Source organism: Manacus vitellinus, unplaced genomic scaffold (genome assembly GCF_001715985.3).
Source record: "Manacus vitellinus isolate BGI_N305 unplaced genomic scaffold, ASM171598v3 scaffold_48_pilon, whole genome shotgun sequence".
Taxonomy (NCBI): domain Eukaryota; kingdom Metazoa; phylum Chordata; class Aves; order Passeriformes; family Pipridae; genus Manacus; species Manacus vitellinus.
The window spans coordinates 1,649,525-1,669,984 of NW_021940593.1; the positions used below are offsets into that span (position 1 = coordinate 1,649,525).

General features: G+C 43.6%; 1 protein-coding gene and 1 non-coding gene across 3 annotated transcripts; one reads left to right on the forward strand and one right to left on the reverse strand.

Annotated features, from left to right (window-relative positions):
* The first annotated feature begins 353 nt into the window (after positions 1-353).
* On the forward strand, positions 354-435 carry TRNAS-UGA. The gene has a single exon. It is a non-coding gene; the product is annotated as a tRNA-Ser (tRNA).
* A 2,603-nt stretch (positions 436-3,038) lies between these two features.
* On the reverse strand, positions 3,039-16,374 carry DNAJC12 (DnaJ heat shock protein family (Hsp40) member C12). Of its 2 annotated transcripts, XM_008926094.3 has the most exons (6): positions 16,354-16,374; positions 15,723-15,840; positions 13,102-13,180; positions 11,116-11,255; positions 9,430-9,628; positions 3,039-7,715 (listed from the first exon to the last, which is right to left on the reverse strand). In XM_008926094.3, exons 2-6 carry the CDS (start codon positions 15,798-15,800, stop codon positions 7,621-7,623), a joined length of 591 nt encoding a protein of 196 aa, XP_008924342.1. In that variant the 5' UTR covers positions 15,801-15,840; positions 16,354-16,374; the 3' UTR covers positions 3,039-7,620. The 2 variants fall into 2 exon arrangements, with proteins under 2 accessions (XP_008924342.1, XP_017935434.1); XM_018079945.1 differs by lacking the exons at positions 3,039-7,715; positions 16,354-16,374 and having other exon boundaries at positions 9,516-9,628; positions 11,076-11,255.
* Positions 16,375-20,460: the final 4,086 nt, after the last annotated feature.

Here is a 20,460-nt window from a genome sequence, read left to right on the forward strand (position 1 = left end):
AGAAACAGCAAAAACGAGAAAAATTAACGTCACTGCGGGAGCTGACGCAATGCCTGATCGTTACTGTATTTTGTCACAGTTCCTGGCTGCCCTCTCTCTACCACGTTCGGGTGCGCACATTTAACCCGCGGGAGCAGACACAGCCCTCACGTTCCAGGCTGGGGCGCTCCAAAGCGCACGGAGCTGTTCGTGTTCCCAGCGCGGTCCCCGCGCCGCGGGTCCGCCATGGCGGCGGCTCCCCTCAGAGAGCGGGGCGGGGCCCGCACCGCCCATTGGCTCCGCAGGGCTGGGGGCGTGGCCTCCCGCGGCGGAACGCCCTATAAGGAGGCAGCCGGGCCCCACTGTCGCCAGCAGCAGCGATGGCCGAGTGGTTAAGGCGTTGGACTTGAAATCCAATGGGGTCTCCCCGCGCAGGTTCGAACCCTGCTCGCTGCGGTCGGTGATGATCACCTTTTACCTTCCGCCGTGTCCTTTTATTTCTTGTAACACACAAGTTTTACTCTTCACGTCTTCTCTCGCTGCTAAACCTCCGCAGCACAATGAGAGACTACCCGGTATTTCACGGGATCGGCAAGACTGAAGGGACCACAGCGCATCATCTGGTCCAACCTCCCTGCACCCCGCACAGAACTGCATCCAGACAGTCCTGGGATATCCCCAGTGAGGGAGACCCCACACCCTCTCTGGGCAACCTATTCCAGTGCTCAGTCACTGCACAGGAACAAAGTTCTTCCCCATGCTCAGGTGGAACACCCTGGGCATCAGTTTCTGCCCGTTGCCTCTCGTCCTATTGCTTGGCACCACCAAGAACAGCCTGGCTCCATTCTCTTGGCACCTGCCCTTTAGATATTTAGACACATTAAGGAGATCCTCTCTCACTCCTCTCCTCTCCTCTCGAGGCTGAACAGGCCCAGCTCCCTCAGCCTTTCCTCACAGGAGAGATGCTCCAGTCCCTTATAGTTTTTGTTGCCCCTATAATATTTATCCTATTGCAGCTCATTAGGCCAGGCCTACACACTCCTCCCCTACTTCTGACACCAAATAACAGCAATAGGTCCCAGGGCAAGTTTCTGGCATTGCATCTGAAGCACCTGTGATAAGAGCACTCAGTGGAGGTGAGAGAAGGGCACATGGGGATCAGTGTTCTTTTAACAGCTCACTGTCCAGGCTCTGGGGACAGGACAGGCAGTGTCCAAGTGCAAAGCTCAGGATTAATGCAATGCCTTACACAAAAACATTGTACTGACCTGCCCAAAGGACTGTTGTCCTGCCCCCACGTCCAACAGCTGATACAAAACAAATAAAACCCTGTCAGCAGCAGGCTACTCTGTATGGAATGCATTTGCTCCATAGAATCTTCAGTTTCGTAAAGGAAGCTGGTCCGATTCCTCCTAGACCTCCACGGAGGGGGTCCTAGATCATCTTTTCCAGCCCTTTATGACCTTCTGCACATGCATGACATGCACACATACACATGCAAAATCTGGCAATGATGGGGAAAAAAGCCCCATGGAAGTTATTTCGCAACTAAGAACCAAGAAAAACAAAAGAAGGCCCCCTCAATCCCCTCTTTCTGACTGGCTTAAACTGACTTGCACCACTCAGATGTGTTAGTCTCCTCCTCTGTGTGGCTCCTGCATTAGTGAAGGGCTGAAAAATTCACCAAGTCATGTAAGAAAAGGCTGGAAATAAGGAAAAGACCATTTTCACAGAGGCCAAAATAGGCCAGAGCAGGAACGACCACTTTTCACTCCTCTCTCTCTCTGAAAGACAAGAGAAGAAAACCCAACACAAACACACATGCAAACCCATTTATTCTAGGATCATGTTTTGTTAATGCAACTTAATTTAATCAAAAATAGAGACGGGGAAGAACAGGAAACAGTGATTTATCCCCGCTCAGAACAAAATAAAACAGGGAACAAACAAACAATTGTTTAAGCTGGCAGCAAAATATGAACATTTCAAAAAGCTCCCTAACCAGGCTTTCCAGGGATTTCAGGTTTTGGTGTTTGTTCCTGTTAGGGCACACCTAAGTTAGAAGGTACACTTTAGAGGGAATCTTAAACTGCTAAATAACTGACAATGGGACTGTGTAATATATGACCATAATATAAGGCATTTCTCTTAAGTTCTCACAGGTGAAAGAACATGTCAGTGGATACTGGAATTGCACATCTTATCTCAGATATTGCAGAGGAGGCAGTTTTTAAATTCAATACCAACTTATATATCCTTTGCCAAGGTGCAGTACATGTGCTACTTTCTCCTTAGCATATTTATATTCTCACGGCAGCTTAAAATTTTGTGTTAAGAACAGTACAACATGTTAGTCACTCTGCAGAATATCACAATTTTGAGGGAGTGTGCACATTTCAGATAACTTTAAAAAAACTACCCTATTTTCCACATATAAGGCCTGATTTTGTTTAATCAGCCAAGAATTTAAATTATTTTTTTTCCTTTATAATTTGAAGATTCTTCCCACCTCTGTAATCTCAAACAGAAGAGAGAAACACTATTTTGTGTAACGCAGTTTTGGGGGGCTTTCCAAATTAATAAAGAGATAGTATTAAAAGACTCAAATTCCTAAACAGTGGCCAAGCTAATCCTTCTTTTTCACTGTATCATTGAAGAAGTTGACAGGTTTTTTTCTGACCAGTTTTAGGGTCTTATTTCCAAAAGATATGTCATTGTTTTCATAAATCTGAAGACAAAGCACCAACCCAAATAAACATTTGTTAGGAAGTTTACTTCAGGATGTCCTTGCTGGGGTTGGAAATATCAAATGACTGACCCCAAAATATGTCGTTATTTTAAATTTTATATTGAAAAACAAGAGGCCAGTCTGTCAGAAAAACAACAAAACTCTGCTCAATGTAAGGAAGTATTTGCATTCAGTGAACCTTTTCAACTTGAAAGAGATTTTCCCCCAAACTTTGCAGTTGAAAAAAGAGCAGCAGCAAACACCCAAGTTCTTTCCCACTCTCACCCATCAGTGAGGGTTATGAAAATGTTCCCATCAAGGCACTAAGGGGGAAGAACCATATGGTTTTAATTGCAGTTATTTTTTGTAATTACAGAAGAAAATAAGCAAGGAGTGCCAAGCAGCCTACTAAAGCTCCAGACACAGCACCAGTGTCCTGGGCTCAGGACCTCAGGGAGCAGAAGACACCAAAGGCACCCAGACCCAACGAGCTGCAACAGTCTCTTACTCCTCTGGGCCTTTCTGCTCATTCTCCTGCCCACCACCCACCCAGAGACATCATTCACACAAAGGCTGTGAGGAAGAGGAGGAGCTGACAGTCCTCTCTCCACCCAGCCAGAACCTGGGGGCTCCATGGAAATGAATGACCAGCTCTGACAATCCTAACAAAGTCGTTTCTGTCAGGACTGACGCCCAAGAGTCGAACTGCATCTCCCTAGAAAAGCTGTCTGCCTTTGGTGCCAAGAGTCCTGCCGTATTTTAAGGGAAGCACTTTTGACAAAGCAGCAGGCAAATCATTTTGTCCAAAGCACTGAGTACCACAACACATATCAGAGCTGGAAACCTTCTGAACTTTGGCAAAAAACTTCATTTTTTAGAAGTAGCCCCTCTCCCTTACTGCTCCACCAGAAGAAGGGAGAAAGAGCAAACCAGTGTGAAGTTGGAATAGAGGAAAGAAAAATCATTTTCTCCAGCATCCATCACCTGTGACAGGTTAGAATATCCATCAGAGACCTGAAACATTTAAAAGCTCCAAGTTTATCCCGTGTACCACCGTAATAACTCAGACACCAGCCCTTCAAAGCTGGGACAAATAGAGCACCTGAAGAGTCTCATCTTCATTAACACGAGAGGGAGATGAGACTAAACACAGTGAAGGTGAAAGCACAAACAGACCCAGTGCCTGCCATCATGGGGAGGCTTGGCAACTCCTGGAACAGCAGGAGGAGTGTGTACACTGGGCTGCCACAAAAATACCCAGCATGAACTAACTGATAAACGTCTCCCCATCTGACAGTGACAGAGCCTGACAACTTACTGAGGTGCTTTATCTTTAGCTGTGTAATTTCATCAGCTTTACAACAGTCTCACTGCTTACACTTTCATATCCTGAAATGAGAGATGAGCCTGCTGGGAAGGTAAGATAGCAATGTTCATGCTCAGGAAATTAAAGCTACCCAGTATCTATTTTAATCATCATCAGGATACTTGCTTCTACTATAAAACTTATAAACTACTTTTTTTTTTTTTTTAAATCTCATTTAAAGAGGAAAAGAACATTCAGGAAACAACCTTACCTATCATTCAGCATTACTCAGCCTGAGATTTTAAGTCATATACTGTCTGTATTCATCATCCAAACTTTAACTCTTACATTGCTACTTGGGAAGTGTTGGCAAAACAACCCAGCAAATACTGGCAAAACAATAAGTTTGTCAAGAACTAGAACATTCTTGGTCTTATATATTCCGCATTTGCACAACAAGTATGACAGCAGTAAATAAAATTATAATAATTTTACATAATTCAAGGGTCCCCCCCAGCTGCTCAATTACACTGTAAACAACTGGCTAAATAGTTGCTTAATTTCTGATCTTACAAATGCAGTCTCAAACACGTAGAAACACAGCATTCAACAACATGCCCCATTCTCTGTATTTTATTGTCATCATCCACCTGCACCCCCATCTGCTATCTCATAACTTCCACATTGAAGTTTTTCAGCCCTCACAAGTGCAGTAATGGCCAAGCTTTATTAACACTTCTGACTGGACTCCAGAGGAGCTGGGCTCACCTCTCAGTTTATTCTCAGCCAAGTCATTCAGAGCTGTAGCACTCCAGCACGGTAATGCTCAGTTGTTGTGATGGAAGCACACACCAAGTCAGACCCCTCAGGTACCCAGAACATTCAGAGCCCCTTGTTACCCACCTAAACAACTCACAAGAAGTGCTGAAAAAGCAAATGAGACCTTACCATCACTTGCAGAGAACTGCCCTCTTCCTCCAGCTTGAGACTCGAGGGCCCTAATCTAACATGTCGTGTCTGGGTTTGTCGCTGTTGTTCCCCACCCCCACAACCAACCTCTTGCAGCTGTTTCCACTTTGTAAAGCAAGTTAAATTCTCTGTGTGCCACTGAAAACCACGTACACCTGACCATTGGCTCGTTATCACATCCTCTCAGAGCCTGAGATCCACCTCACAACTCCCGACCCAGTCAAAATTTAAGCATGTGGAGTGTGTAATGTGCTCACCACTGCCCAGGCCGAGGCACCACACTGTAGATAAAAATGTCATGGGGAATATTTGCTGGGTCTTTTCATGCTACTAGCAGAAAAACTTCTAAAAAAAAAAAAAAGGCAAAGAAGCAGCTTACCCTCAGAGGGTGGACCCTGAGTCATCTAACACAGACTAATTTGTCAGGTGTTTATTTCTTTACTTTCTTACATGATGAAGAACTAGGCTGCCCACTTATTCCAGCTAACTATTGCTACTGGCCAACAGGTCAGGTCCCACCTGTTTTTTGGGGGGAAAAAAAGCAAAAAGCTGCACAAATTCCTCTGGCCTTCCAGTATCCCTGGGTCTGCTCTGCTAGGAATAGGTTAATTCAACTCTAGTTGAGAAATACAGAACCATTTCAAGTTTAACACACAGAAAAATAGAAAAAGAAAAAAAGGCTGTATTGATGGTATTGGTGTTCTGGAGCACCAGTTATAACCTGCCCTCTTCAGAGGGCAAATACAAATTACAGTACTGATCTCTAGCAGGCACGTTGCAAAACACAAGTTTTGCCATCAGCTTTCACTAGGCTAAGAGTCTTCCAAATATCTGCAACTATTCACCCAGAACAAACACCCAAAGGTTCTTTGCCAAAACAAACCGTGCAGTAATTGGCTAATCAGGACATCAGTTTTAATGACAACAACAATGAGCCTGCTGTTCAAAGGTCCATTGTGTACTCACTTCTCAAGAGAAACCAGCTCATTAAGTGCTAAATCATCCATCCAACTACCCCCTTTCACTTTTACTGGCAAGCGAAATGGTGAGAGGAGAATCTGAGCTGCCACCTGATTCAAAGTGCTCCAGCTGGCTGCATTCCCATTTTTTTGTTAGAGGGAAAATTGTTCCCTATTACTGTATATCCTTCAAATGAACCAGAGTTTCTTCTATTACTGCTGTTTGACACTGTTTACAATCCCTCTTTATAATGTGGACTGAAAGTCTTTCTTGAGCAAATACCTTTGTATGAAGTAAAGCAGCACATGCACTAAAAAAAAAACTGATTACATTTACCAGATATTAGAGAATTATTAATCTCATCTCCATAATGTTTCTAGCTGCAAAGTATGCAAGGAGAAGCACAGTAGGTCAGTCAGCACATCAGCCCTGCATGAGGGAGACAGACATCATAGCATTGTTTCCATGTTGGCAGAACACTGTACTTTTCAGGTTATACTTCCCAGTGAGATGCCCAAGATGCATAACTTAAGCTCTCTTAAGCTTTTACCCACTGAGGGTACAAATAAGAAGAAATTCTAAAGGGATCTCTGTGGTGGGTGAAAGATTTAATTAAAAAGATGAAAGCAACCCCTTTTCTGTATGCAGGCAGTTTTATTTGCTGCTGATGGAATTCTCTGCCTACACAAAACCACAAAGTCTGACATATTAGCCAGATTTGCAAAGAAGAAAGCAAATACAAAATAAATAAACAACTATGTAGAATTTGAGAAGCTGCCCAAAATATCAAAAACCTAGCATGTGAGATTTTGTACACATTAGTGCTGACTTCTCTGATTCTTCATTCCTACCATACAAAACCCTGATAAAACCATGTCTATCCCACCTGAGCAGGGTGGGAAATTGCTGTGAAGCCAAAGGACAATGCTGGCACGCATAACAAGGAGGATCAGTTGTCCACCAATAAATCTTAATTAAAAAACATTGCTACCTGGACAAGTAAAGTTTTGGAACTGCCTTCCAAAATAAACAGCTGGCGCAAATAGCTGTACTCGTTAGGGTAGAAATTAAGAGATATTTTAGGAGTGTTTGATCTTTCACAGTGACCTTCTTGGATAATAAGAGCCTTCTTTTTTCATCTCTATCATAAGATCACAATTCTCCAAGTTAAGTTTGTGATTGCCTGCATTATAAATCACTGCAGTGAGTACAGTGCCATGGAGAAGTGAACCAGAGCACAGAGTTCAGAAATAAGCACAGTTTTGTTTACAGTTCATTGTCAAAGAGCTTTAGGATGGTCATCTCTGAACAGAATGATACCCTGAAGTCCAACATTGGCTTTTGGTTCTACTGAGAGTATGTTCTTTATAACATCGCAGCACTCAGAGAAATATTAACCACTACACAGTATTTCAGAATACAAGAAACAATATATAAGATACTAGATAACTTCACAAAATCATTTCATGTTAATACTGAAAAGGCTTTGCTTGTTAAACAAAAAGACCTCCACCTGCAGTGCTCACAGCACGTGTGTTAAACCAGCATTTAGACAGTGATTGGAACAACGTTCACGTTACAAGGAGTGAATACAAAACACAAATAACTTATAACTGCTGACAAACAAAAATACTGCACTGTCGAACACGTGATCTCCTGCTCTGGTGTATTCTGCATTTTAGATCTCATAGTTTCTGAATTTCCTCAGCAGGTCTGATGGAGCATCACCTGACCAGCGGAAACGCAAGTGCCAGTAATTTCCCTCGGAAAATCCTGAGAAAGAAAAAGAGAAAGGCAAGTAAGGTATCATAAATTAAGTAAAAAATTAAGTTGTCTGAAATAATACTTGATAGTCTTCCCCAAAAAAAAGTAAATAAAAAATTGGTCACTTCCAGTGCTCCTGACCAGCAGGGTCAGGATTCTTGACACGTTTGAACAAGAACTCAAACACCAAACTTCAAAGTATAGATCAGCTGGGAAGAGTCCAAAAGAGAACAGCAAGAACAACAGCAGTCTACAAAAGAGGATTCACAAAATTAAACTGAACCAATTGCATTGGCTTAATCTAAAGAAGAAGAGACAGATGGTGACATGATAAATCTGCCAGTTAATACTAAAATGTGATTTTCTTATATCAGGAAAATGAAACCTATTAGCAGAATTAGTGTTAAAATCTCTTATTCAGGGTGAAAGAGCTATGTTGAGTTGTAGTCTGTAATTTGTACAGACCAGCAGACAGGAACTGAAAATATCACAGTTTAAAAGTGGAATCCAATGCAGCAATTTTTCCTGGATCAAAACAAAATCATTATCAACATTCTAACATTAAGTATAAACACTGAAGTACATATAGACCCTCTCAAATAAATATAATATCAACATTTATTAATGTAAATATATGCCTATTGGATAAATTAAGTAGGTGCTTGATGGGTTTGATATTTTTCCCATTCAAATATCTGGACATTAAATTAAAACTTAAAAAAAAAAAACAACAACCCTGAGAAAGAAGATGCCTGCAAAGAAAATTCACCATTACAAGAAACAGGATGATTTTTTCTTTACTTCAAAATTTTCCTGTTCTACAAGGGATATAGTGATGATTTAATTACCAAAAAAGGGCAAATAGTGTGAAGTTATAGAGCATAATTTTTCAATATCAAGTTTTCGGTCAGGCCTGACATACATTTGTTTGCATAATTTTCTCATCTATTTTCTGCATTCCACAAGTGGTTGGGATTGCTATCCTCACAGCTGAACTTAATCTCCTGTTTGATCAAATTGGGAAAAAAAAATGACAGGACTTTGTTTAATAATAGTTCTCTGATAATATAAACCTAAGATTATGAAACTCCTGAAGGATCAGGCAGAACAGAGGGTGGCTGTTGTGGTAAGTAAACTTTGATCAGGCACACTGACCTAAACAACAGACAGAAGTACTGACTGGGTAGGTGACACTTTTGAAATACACATTTATTCTGGTTGCATGCACTATTTTAAACCTGTTTGAATACAAAAAGTCTCAAATTTTAGACCTCATTAACTCATCAGATGCAAACTGCTCAAAAGGAATAAATACTGGATAGAAAACAAAACCTAAATATTTTACTCAATAGTTTTAAAAGTTATTTTTTTTAAAAAAAGTCACTGAAAATAACAGCCTTTTTTTAAATTTTTCCTTTTCATATAGCAGCAAAACTAAACTTTCCATTTTGGTTAAAGCTTTTTTTTTCTTCTTCCTCTCCAGTTTTCTGGCTTTACTAGAAAACAAGTAAGGAAACATGGGGTAAGGAAGAAGAAAGGTCTGAAAACTTCGGAATAAATATTAAAAAGCATAAACCCCCAAACCAAAACTCCAACCCAAAATCATGAAAAAACCTACCAGTTAAACATATTATTCTGAAGGAGAATTGCTCATGATTAAAAGCCCCCATTTCAGGCCAATCCCTGGAAACCACAATTTTCTGTAACTGCTGTTTTCACTTACTTGGGGAGTCTGGATTCTTTGAAGACTGTGGTTTCACATCAGGAATTGCAACATCATCCTGCTCTCTGTTCCCTCCCAACAATCCATCTTCATTGTTTTCCGTCTGGTGGGTCCAAATCTCATTAGTTATGTTGGTATTACTGAAGTCAGGGGCCTCCAGCATTTGGTCCTTCTTACTTTGGACAGCCCAGTGCATTGACTAAAGGAATAAATAACAAGTAACTAATTCCTGTGCTGTAAAAAAGAAGTAATGAACTTTCCTTTCTTATATTGTTGTAATTAATGGTTAAACAAAGCACATATTAAGAGAAGCCTGCAGGTGAATGGACAGGGGAAAGCATGGTTACATGTCACAGCATTGGAGAGGACAGTTTATGTCACATGGGGATGAAGAACAAATGCATCAGATAATTCTAAGGACCTTTCTTCCAGTTTCTTCTGCCAGGAATTCAGACATAAAATTTTTTGAGTGACTTCAGAAATGTTCTTCTTCAAAGCTGAACTGAACTCAGTTACATGGCATGCTAACAGCAAACACTGAAGCTCAGGCATAAAGCTTTAGTTGAAGAGGCTCAAACTTCTCTCCTAAGCAGAACTGAGGTGGGCAGAATTGACCAAGGAAACTTCTATTCACCTGTCTTAAAATATGACTGTATAGACTTGTAACTATCATTCACTCTAATAAGGCAGAAAAAAAATCAAATATTATGGAATTAAGATCTGCTAGGAACACACTAGCAAAATTATGAGGGAAAACAACCCTCAGAACATCTGCCTCTGTCACAAGTCATCCCACTAGCCCAGCAGAGTCCCTCCAAAGCCCTGTGTGAAGCCCAGGGTTTAAAGGAACCTATCTTCTGGATTTTTCAATGAGCTCTTTCTTTAATCAGATAGCATGAAAACCTATCTGATAAGCAATATACCAAAAGAGAATATATTATAAAAAGGTCCCAGCTTTAATCTAACTTTGAAAAGAAATAAAAGTTTCCCACAAAAACAAGGCACGCTGAAGCATTTGGAAACAGCCCTCCAGTTACTCAAACTTCCTGTGCTTAGTGTGCTTAGTATGGCCAGTCTTCGTGAATGAAGATTTGGGAAAGGTCTTTACCCTTTGAGCCTGTGCAGTGGATTTTTTAGGTGAGACACAGTGTGTGCTGAACTGAGCCCACCCTTTAATGCTGAGGTTCATCTGCTGGGGCTGAGCAAGCTCGGACAGTGGCAGCGAGGTCCTCAGTGGCAGCGAGGTCCTCGTCCTGAGCGAGGTCCTCAGGACGTAGGTTTGTTTAGAGTGACCTTCTCTTAGATGGATGGCCTTACAGGGCTGACGGGCTCCATCTGCCCTGGGGGAGTTTCCCTGACCGGGAATCGAACCTGGGCCGCAGCGGTGAGAGTGCTGCATCCTAACCACCAGACCACCAGGGGCCCCCTGAACTCCCTGTAACACACACACAAAAGCAGCAACTTGATAAATTCCCTCTAAAACTACTGGCCTAACGCCCTTCTGTGAAGGGGTTTCTAGAGCCCTGCAATTTTCCCTGCACATCCACAGGGAAGGAATCACTCCATGCTATTGCCATCCCCGGGCCCCACCGCTGCTGGAACTCGTCCCCTCACTCGCTGCACCCTTTTGTCTGGCCCAGCCCTACCTTCCCTTCCTCCTGAAGGCCCAACTTAGACAGCACCAACCGTTTTCACGGAGCTGCTCAGGGCCTCCCACTGCTGGAAGGGGATGGTGATGTGGCTTCGTCGCCAGTAATCGTAGCGCGCCCGGCTCTCTTCGTTAGTGAGAATCTCCTTAGCTTGCTGCAGCTTCTGGAAACTCTCCACTAGAACACAAACCAAAAGGATGCTAAAGCCTGTATTTGTTTGCAAAGCACTGAATTCAGATGCCAACAACAGCCCAGAGCAAACAGAACAGAGGAGGCAGAAGGAGAAGCCAGTCAACGAGGGATGTGGTTGTTCTGCTCCCAGCTTGCACAGGTGCTGGGAACACCTTTGGTGGACAGCTGATACCCTTTCAAATGAGGAATAAAATGCTGCTTAGTCTATTGGCTTCAAAAGCTCCTAAATTTAAGCTGAGAGAACCTTATAGAGTACACAGGCAAAAGGCACAAGTCAGCCCTTGCAGACAACCTTAGAAAGGGAAATTAGAGCAACACTCCTTAGAAGGAACACACTTGGATCCACAGAAGCAAGGATGTCAGAGAAAGGTATACCACCAGGAAAACATGAAAAGGGGAAAAACAGACAAGCAGACATTGACAAGCAAGAAGAATAATCCAAAGACAGTTCAAATTAATTAACTTGTGCATTTTGTTAGGTGTGTCCTCTACATATGCTAAAATGTCATCCTGAATACCAGACTGTACGAATGAGAGCTCTCCTTCTTCCCTACAGGGTCATTTCTCATGAAACGGTTACTAAGGATGCAGCTGCATGTTACTATTTGTAGAAGGGTTATAAAGATTTAGACCTTATCTATGACTCACCTATTTACAGTGATCTATTATTCATTTATTCCAGTCTACAAATTAGAGAGATTTCTTTTGAAATACACTATGACCAAACACTAATCAAAATTGGTAACTACAAATCAAACAAGAGACAACAGGTTGAGGGGCCAGTTCTATTAGGTTTCCTTATAGTGTTACTAGTTTTCAACAAAGAAAAGATCTACTTTAATTACTCTTTATTGAGCTTTAAGCCAATGAAATAAAATATATAAACTTTTACCAGTAGCATAAAAAGGTATTTAAAGTAAATACAGCATATTCAGTTAAATAGAGCATAAAACACTTCTTGACAAACAAAGCTGGTTTGATATTTGGCATTTGGCCTCTCTTTTTTGAGCTACTTAGTTTCAATTGATTAGGAGGGAGAGATATGACACAGACCGGGGGTACACAGATAGAACAGGACACTGGAATAATCTCATTTCCCTGCTGCAGTAGCCAGAATTTTCTGCAGGCAAAGTTGATTTCATTGGTACTTGCGCTACCATTTTGAATAAATATTAGTGATCAGGTTACTGTTCATAGGTGGTAGATTGTCTGTCAAACAGCAAATCTCAGGGGGTTTCAAAGTCAAAAATGCCACCTACTTTACTTTTTAAACACCCACAGCCCCCTCCTCTCCTGTGAACTCACTAAGGAAAGGAAAGCCCTGCTTTATAGTTTATAGTTAAACTAATAGGAAGAATCCAAAGAAAAAGTTCCGTGTGATATTTAAAATGAGAAGCATATTAAATTATTCAACAACCAAATTTTGGTGGGGGATCAAAATCATGATCAGAACATAAGAATATAAACTCCTCAGACGTGGGTGAGCACTGACCAGACCTGTCTGTGGTTATGAATGGGTAAGACTGGATCCAAGTAACTCAGGTGCTGCTTAGTCCTCACAGCTCAGGTCCCTGCTCTTGGGGGAAAAACAAGCCATGGGGAAAAAAAAATCCTAAAAAACAAAAAAATCCAACATGTGTCTTCCTGCACTATCACCTAGATGTGTGCAAGTCTTAGAAAAGAATATTAAAAGCTTACTATTTAAGTAGAATATGCTCAGTACACATGATGATTAAAATATATTGAGGGGAAGGAACATTTAACAAAGTTTTAAGGCTGAATTTAGTATCTTGGACATGTTAATTGTTTTTAAACAGGATATGATACATACCTGCTTTGGGGTTTCCAGGATGCTTGTCAGGATGACATTCAAGAGCTTTAATCTTATATTCTGCAAGAATTTGTTCAACCTAAACAGAATATTGAGATTTAAAGTAGTTAAATAGGTAGACACAGAAAAGGTTTTCAAATTTGATTCTTGAAAGGGGCTGGGAAAATTAACTAAGAATGCTGAAAGATTTTGTCCTATTCATTTTTACAACCTTTAGTACAAGCAAAGTAAGTAACAACAACCATCTGCCAGTGACACTGCTTACTTAATTTCATTTTCCATGCACTCAGTCTTCTTTTTATGAAGCTCAGTCATCCAATATGGCAAGTTGGCTCTAAGAAAAATGTGTAAAGGCATTTGACCACCCAGGCAAAATGCCTCACTTCAGCTGCTCTTTACTTTGTTTAATCAACTCTAACTCCTTCTGTACTTCTGAAGATCAAATTGTGGGATTAGGTGGCTTTCTCCATATCCTCTTCATAGGAAATTCAGCCAGCACCACGTGGTTTTTCCACCTTGGATACCCCGTTGCTAGATAACCAGCAGTTCACATTCTTTCTGTCAAGTTAATTTTCTGTGCAAAACGGTTGGCTTGGAATAGATTTATAATCAATATTAGCACATTTATTAGTGAATTACAAGTTCCCACACAGTTTGTAGTACCGTAAAGTATCACAACCACTGGAAAAACAAAGACATAGCAACAGTTAACAAAATACAGGAAACCACTGGAGTGGACATCAGCTTAGATTTTCAAATGTTTCGTGCTTTTCCAAGTATCTTTCTGCTTATTGCAATTTAGAAGCCAAAACTTCTTTATATCCTTCCAGCACAGCTTAAGCTTTCACAACAATTCACCCTGAGGTATCAATTAGTTACTATTCTTTCCCATACAAGAAAGGCTGTTTGTATAAATTCCTCATCCTTCAAACCATGAGAGCCACATACAATTTAAATTATTTCTTTCAAAATTAAGGCTCATAACATTTTTCCTTTAGAATAAAATCACAGTTCGCTCAACTAGCTGGCCAAATTTTGTTGGCATATGCTGGGAAAAAATGTGGTCTGTGGTGGTATCTTAAGAATTCTACATTTTCCCTCTTCTCAGTGGCTTCTTCTTGAGGAGCAGATGTAATGTGGTGTATTTCCAGTCAGTACAACACTTAAGAACACATATATGCTACAGAGAACTTGATGAAGCTGGTTACTGTATAGCCAGCTACCATCTCAAAAGTTACTTAAAGGGGAACTTCACAGTTAAAATCTGTACAGTAGCAGAGGAAGTCTGTGCTGCTACAAATACTTGACTGCAGGTACAAAGGAGCGTGGCTGCAAAACACTTGTAATGCTCCACATTTCTGTTAGACCTTAGCAGTGCTGTGCAGCATCCCGAGGGGAGCTGATCCCGGGGCTCAGTCAGCCTGTGACCTCACCAGGGCAAAAACAAGGCAGCAACATCTGCTGCTTCTCTCAACAAACAGTACTTGACAGCTTGTTCTTCAGGGCCCACTAGCATTTATTCCAGCTTTTTAATTTCATTTTAAGCAACTCGAAAAATCGTTATCAGATGTACTTGAACCGCTCGTTAATTGCTAAGATCTTAAGGAACTGGTGTGAGGTAGAAAATGAGAAACAGCATCTGCGAAACAAGCCTGCACGGAGACCTGAGCACTGCCCTCTGCTGGGATCCCTTCTGGGAGTTTCCTCAGGAAAAGCTTTACATTTCCTCCTGAGACACAACGAAGATGTCTCCTCTTGACCTTTACACTTGACCACTAGGACAGGCGAGAGCTTAAATTTAGTGGGCAAAATACAGCTTTTACTCCCACTGAATACATCTTTCATTACAGCAGAGTAATCAAAGCTCCTTTTCCAAAACAGAAAGACAATTCCAGTTAATAGAACAGTTAGATTTAAAAAAAAAAAATTAGCATACCAGACTTTCAAAAAAATGTTATACAGACACCTTTAGAATGAAGCACACTTGTTTTACCTACAAATCACTCAACAATTGCTTAGCTAGATGTCTCATTATAAAGAACACATCTGCTACCGAAACAAATTAGTAAAGCTGGTATTTTAATGTCATTAAAAATAGCACTTAAAACCAGTAACATGATGAACAAAAAAGAGATATTGTTTTTGGTTTTCCTCTGAACCAATGAATACGGTTTAAAAAACGTGAAATATGTACAGGGCCTGAGAAACTCAGCAGTGTTATCAGTGCCCTATAGCTATATAAACATTCATCGTATTAGCAGCACATAAATAGCTTCTTTTCATTTTTCAGAACCGGTAACATATTCCAAAATATTATTTGAATGCTGTCACATGTATGCAGTTGGCTCGTGATTCGTAACCATACCACTCGTTGATCCACACTAATAAATAAACCATTATTTCGGCTGTATCCGTAGCACACTCCTGTTCTACAGGGTACTTTTAACCTCATTCTGGGCTCTTCACGTCGGTGCACACATCAGAAAACGGAGCTTTCCTAGGGAGATGCTACAAGTGGCAAGAAAGAAGGTTCGCCAGGCATTTCAGCCCGTCCTGCCCGCAAATCCCCCGCGGACACATCCAAACTGTGATTAACCGGGGGGGCGAGGGAAGGTTCTTACCGTCGACAGCTCGTCGCATCCCAGCAAGTTGTAGTAATCCTCCAAATCCTCCGCGCTGCAGTTCAGAATCGCATCCATCGGCACTGCTCCCGCGGGCTTTTTCCAGCCGGCACAGAGGCTGGAGAACGCAATATCAATTCAGAGCTCACACGGGACTTTAAATCAGCCCAGGGCAACAGGCAGCTCCCTCGCCGCTCTCCAGCTCTCTCCGGCGCTGTGGAGCGCTGGCAGCTGACACGCAGGATCACGGGAGTTCTCGGCTGCCATTGGGCCCTGCACGATGCCAACCCTCCTGCACAACCTGCTCCCAGCAATGCTCCCTGGGATTTGTAGTTGCCAGAGTCACCTCAACGCTAAACTGAGGATCCCGCCCAGCCCAGAGTTCTAGGCACTGACCGAGTCCTGGGCACTGACCGAGTCCTGGCCGAGATTGCGCTCACGCCAGTACCCGTGTGACACCTGCACACCGTGCACAGGCTTAAAGGCTTCCCTGCCCCTCAGCCTACTCAAATACATCTGCTGCTCGATTTTTAATTGCAACTTTTGCCACAGTTTTTGACAAGGGGATTAAATGGGTAATTATAGAAAAGAGTATGGAATACATCCAAAACAATGATTATAGGGTACTGACCTTGCCAGTCTGTCAGTCACCTCAACAAAAATGGGGCAATCGACTCTCCAAGGCTTCCTCGGGTACATAGACACCACTCCTCAAAACCAAATAGCTCCCGTGTATCTGACAAAATTAAAACTATCCAAAGGCATTATACTATTATCAAATTAAACAGGGACTCTTCCTCATGCTAAATTACTTTCAAATTGTGTATTGAAGGTCTGTACTGCATGCAAACATGTTCCTTGTAAAACTCATTTTACACTGAAGTGAAACACCTTTAATTTTGAACTATGATTAGTGACCAAGGCCTCAGCCCAGCAAAGACTACAGACACAACTGGTGTCTTCCATGATCTGTTATTTCAGAAGATTACTTCCCAGGTGTAATACCAACCACGTGCTGAAGCATTTCCTCCGGAGTCTCAGCAACTCTGTTTATACTTTTCCCATCCCTGCAGGAGCTTTGTAATCCAAGATGCTTCATGTCATTAAATATTGCTGATTGTTTAAACTAATACTTAAAACAGATGCCTTCAGTAGGTACACAATTGTAGATGCAGTGACTTTGCAGGGCAGCCTGTGCAGAACAGATCCCCAGGGTGTGACCAAGGCTGGGACAGGTATGTGTGAATCAATGAAGGACCCAGTGGCCATTCAGAGCTGTTTATGAATAACAAATATATAATTTTTGCATTTACAAGTGCTTTCCTTTATTATCTACATTATTACTGTTCTGCATTTATTATTAGTCTTCCACTGCTTTCTCTTCAAGGTAGTATTGTCTCAAGTTTTCTAGTTTTACTGGATGTTTAGATAGCTTACTGAGATTACAAACTATATAAAGTACATGAAAACAAGCAATAATATTAAAAGACAAAGCACAAGCCTCGATGAAACCATTTAAATCTGTTATAAAATTCTACCATCATATTTCTCTGAGTGAAAAAAATGACAGAAATGCTTTTTCAACTTGAAGTAGAAGAATTAGCAGTTACAAATCTGTCTCCACCCATTAAATTAAATTCATAACTTAATAATAAATCAGAAAAGTATAGAAAATAAATTAAAGCCTTTCAGCAAGAGAATATGTAAATATTTAAATAGAATGTACTTTGGGGAGGACAAAAAACAAACAGCTGTCCCTCCTCCCAACAGCATTCCTGACATCCCTTTCTTTTCCAAGTATTCCTTGCATATTTGCCAAAGGTGAAAGGGAAGGCTCTTTAACCCTTTTCCAGTCCAGCTTTCAGGGGCTATTTTTGTGGAGCTGCAGGCCCAAGAGCTGGATTCCAGTGACAAACCCCCAAGACTTGGAAGTTGCTCGTTCCCAGGGAATGTGCTCGCTGAAGCCCTGGTCCCATCTGTACTCACCTGCTGAGGCCAAACAAAAAAGGGCTTTGATCCAAACTGCAGCAGTGCCCACAGCTGTGCCCCTGCCCCCTGGACACCCCCAGGCCTTGGGGCACAAAGGGCCTGAAGGTTTGTGTACAGAGGACACAAAACACTGACACCGAATATCAACTCAGCCTTCTACTGCTCCTCCTGACTGCAGTGGGGCAACTCCCACAGCACCATCAAAAAGGAGAACAAGAGAACCTGTACGTAATACACAGGAAAAAAACCCAAAGATTAGCCCCAGGACATAAAGTTTATTTGAAATGGAATCACAGCACAGGACATGGCACATATTATTGCCTGCACACGCTGTGGTTAGTGTTGCTCAGGAGGTACAAACAGTTCTGGAAGTGAGGAAATCTCGTATTTGTTCTCTGTACCCAACCACCACCAAACCACACCTATTCAGTCCTAGCACAGACCAACAGTTTTGCTCGTTTAGAGCCAAGTGCGGAACTAAATTCTGGTTCAGTATAACAGGACGTTTACCAACACCTTGTAAAAGTCAAAAATGGCCCTTTAAATAAAGCAGCAAGATCTGGAAATCGATTTGAATTTATTCCTCTAAATACACCAGATCTTCCAGGACCACTTCTTCTCAACTGACTTCAGTGGTTTTGCTTCCTCAGGGCAGAGTGCACATTTACAAGTTCAAGGTACAACATAACTCATTTGAGTTTTGCATTTCATGCTCCATCCCTGTCCCCACACAAGCTCAGAGAAGCAGAAATAAAAGAGGACCCAAGCACTGCCAAACAGACTTCCCAAACTAAGGGTAACTACTGCAACACCAGTATTACTGTGATAAATATCTGCAATATCAGAGGCAGCTTTAGGATCCTCAAGTCACTCCCTCACCAATACCTTCAGATGCTATATCTACATAACTTACAGATTTTCTTCCTTAGAACGCAGTCTTCACATAAATAACCACCAAAACAAGAACATTAAAGCCCCACCTCTCCTTTATATGCTGACAAAACCACCTTGCATGTGCTTCTTAAGAAATCTGATTCTTGCCTCAGCTTCAGTAAGGAAGAAGAATGCTTGCATATAAATTTGAACAGAATAATAAAAACTATCTGATTCACATCTGGTTTCTCAGCAGCTTGTTTTGAGACAGTGTGGAAAATGGCAGGTATGTATTTTTCAGGGTTGTTAATACCTGAAAGAACCACACAAAAAAAAATAATTCCCTCCCCTACAAATACATAGACCACCCATAAAGTCAGTTATCTATAAAATAATGCCTTTCAAAGCCAAAACCCATGTGACAACAATCTCAAGCCAGATCTTTTAAAAGCTGTCAGCTATCAAGGCCTGAAAGGAGGAAATTCTACCTGTGTAATCTGGGTCTTGTCACTAAACCTAGGGATTCCATTGTACTAAATTCACTAAAACTCCTGCAAACAGCTTGTGATGTTGAGCAGCAACATTAAAAATACTTAAATTTGTAGCCGAGTTGCCTCCAGCCCAGCCCCAGGGGCAGAAAGCGGCGCTCCACCACGGGCAGCCCAGGCGCGGTACCTCCGTGTCTGCCGCGCGGTGACGGCCCCGCTTCGGCATCACGGTACGGCCCCGAGGACCGCCCCTACAGATCACAGAACGAGAGAGATCGCTAGAAAACCAGCGGGCACCACAGAGACCAGCACCCCTCCAGGGCACGTGGGAACGAATGAACTTGGGGCTGCTATTAGAGCAAGTCCAGGAGCCGTTGTTCAGACGGGCGCTGACCCCACAGAAGGCTCCTGCAGCTCGGGAGCACCGCGGCACAAAATCCCAGAGGACAGGGGGCTAAGGTGTTATCCCAGAGGACAGGAGTCTAAGGTGTTATCCCAGAAGACAGGGGGCTAAGGTGTTATCCCAGAGGACAGGGGGCTAAGGTGTTGTGTTATCCCAGAAGACAAGGGGCAGTACCTTCGAGCATGCCGACCGTGAGCCCGAGGTGCCGGCGCACACCGTCCCCGGGCAGGCACACGGCACGGACGGCAGGGAGAAGCAGGGGAAGGCAGGGGGAGGCAGGGACAGGCAGGGAACAGCAAGGGACGGCAGAGGGAAGCAGGGGACGGCAGAGGGCAGCCGGAGCGGCCCCGCGCCGAGCCGTCCTTGGGCGGCCCCTCAGGGCCGCGGTTCAGCAGCGCCTGTGGGGAAGGGGGGAAGCCTCAGCAGCGCGCGCGGTCACGTGCCCCGGTGTGTTGTTTGCCGCGGTCACGGTGCCGCGGTCACGTGCCGCGCGCTGCCCGCGGCGGGCGGGGGACGAGGGGGGGGCCAGGCGCGAAGGGGGCGGCGGCTGCGGCGGCGCCAAGATGGCGGACGGGGACGCTGCGCCGCTCCGCCCGCGCGGGCCCCGGCCCGCCGCAGCGACAGCGCCGAGGCCCGCGGCAAGCGGCACCGCCGCGGGTCGGGCACCGCCCGAACCGCCCGCGCCCCGACCGCGCCGCCGAGATACGCGCTTTCGCGCCCGCCGCCGTGCCGGCCGAGCCGCCGGGCGAGGCGGCGGCCGCGGCGGCCGATGGCGGCCGGGCGGAGCAGGAGGACGGCGGCGGGCGGCGGCGGCGCCGAGCGGCGCGGACAGCGGGGCCTGCCGCCGGGCCTGCCCGAGCGGAGCCGCCTCCGCGGCGGGAACGGGGGCAGGGCGCGGAGGCGGCGCCCTGGCGAAAGCGCGGCGGAGGCGGCCCGCGGCTGCGGGCGGGCGCAGTGGTTCGAAACGGGGCGGCGCGGCGCCGGC

What these genes read in the sequence shown, in the direction of transcription:
- DNAJC12 (XM_008926094.3), bottom strand. Translation starts at nt 15,800, where the DNA reads ATGGATGCGATTCTGAACTGCAGCGCGGAGGATTTGGAGGATTACTAC. An exon ending in GATGCGACGAGCTGTCGACG is followed by an intron (nt 13,181 to 15,722) that starts GTAAGAACCTTC and finishes TATTCTGTTTAG; the next exon opens with GTTGAACAAATTCTTGCAGA. An exon ending in TCCTGGAAACCCCAAAGCAG is followed by an intron (nt 11,256 to 13,101) that starts GTATGTATCATA and finishes TTTGTGTTCTAG; the next exon opens with TGGAGAGTTTCCAGAAGCTG.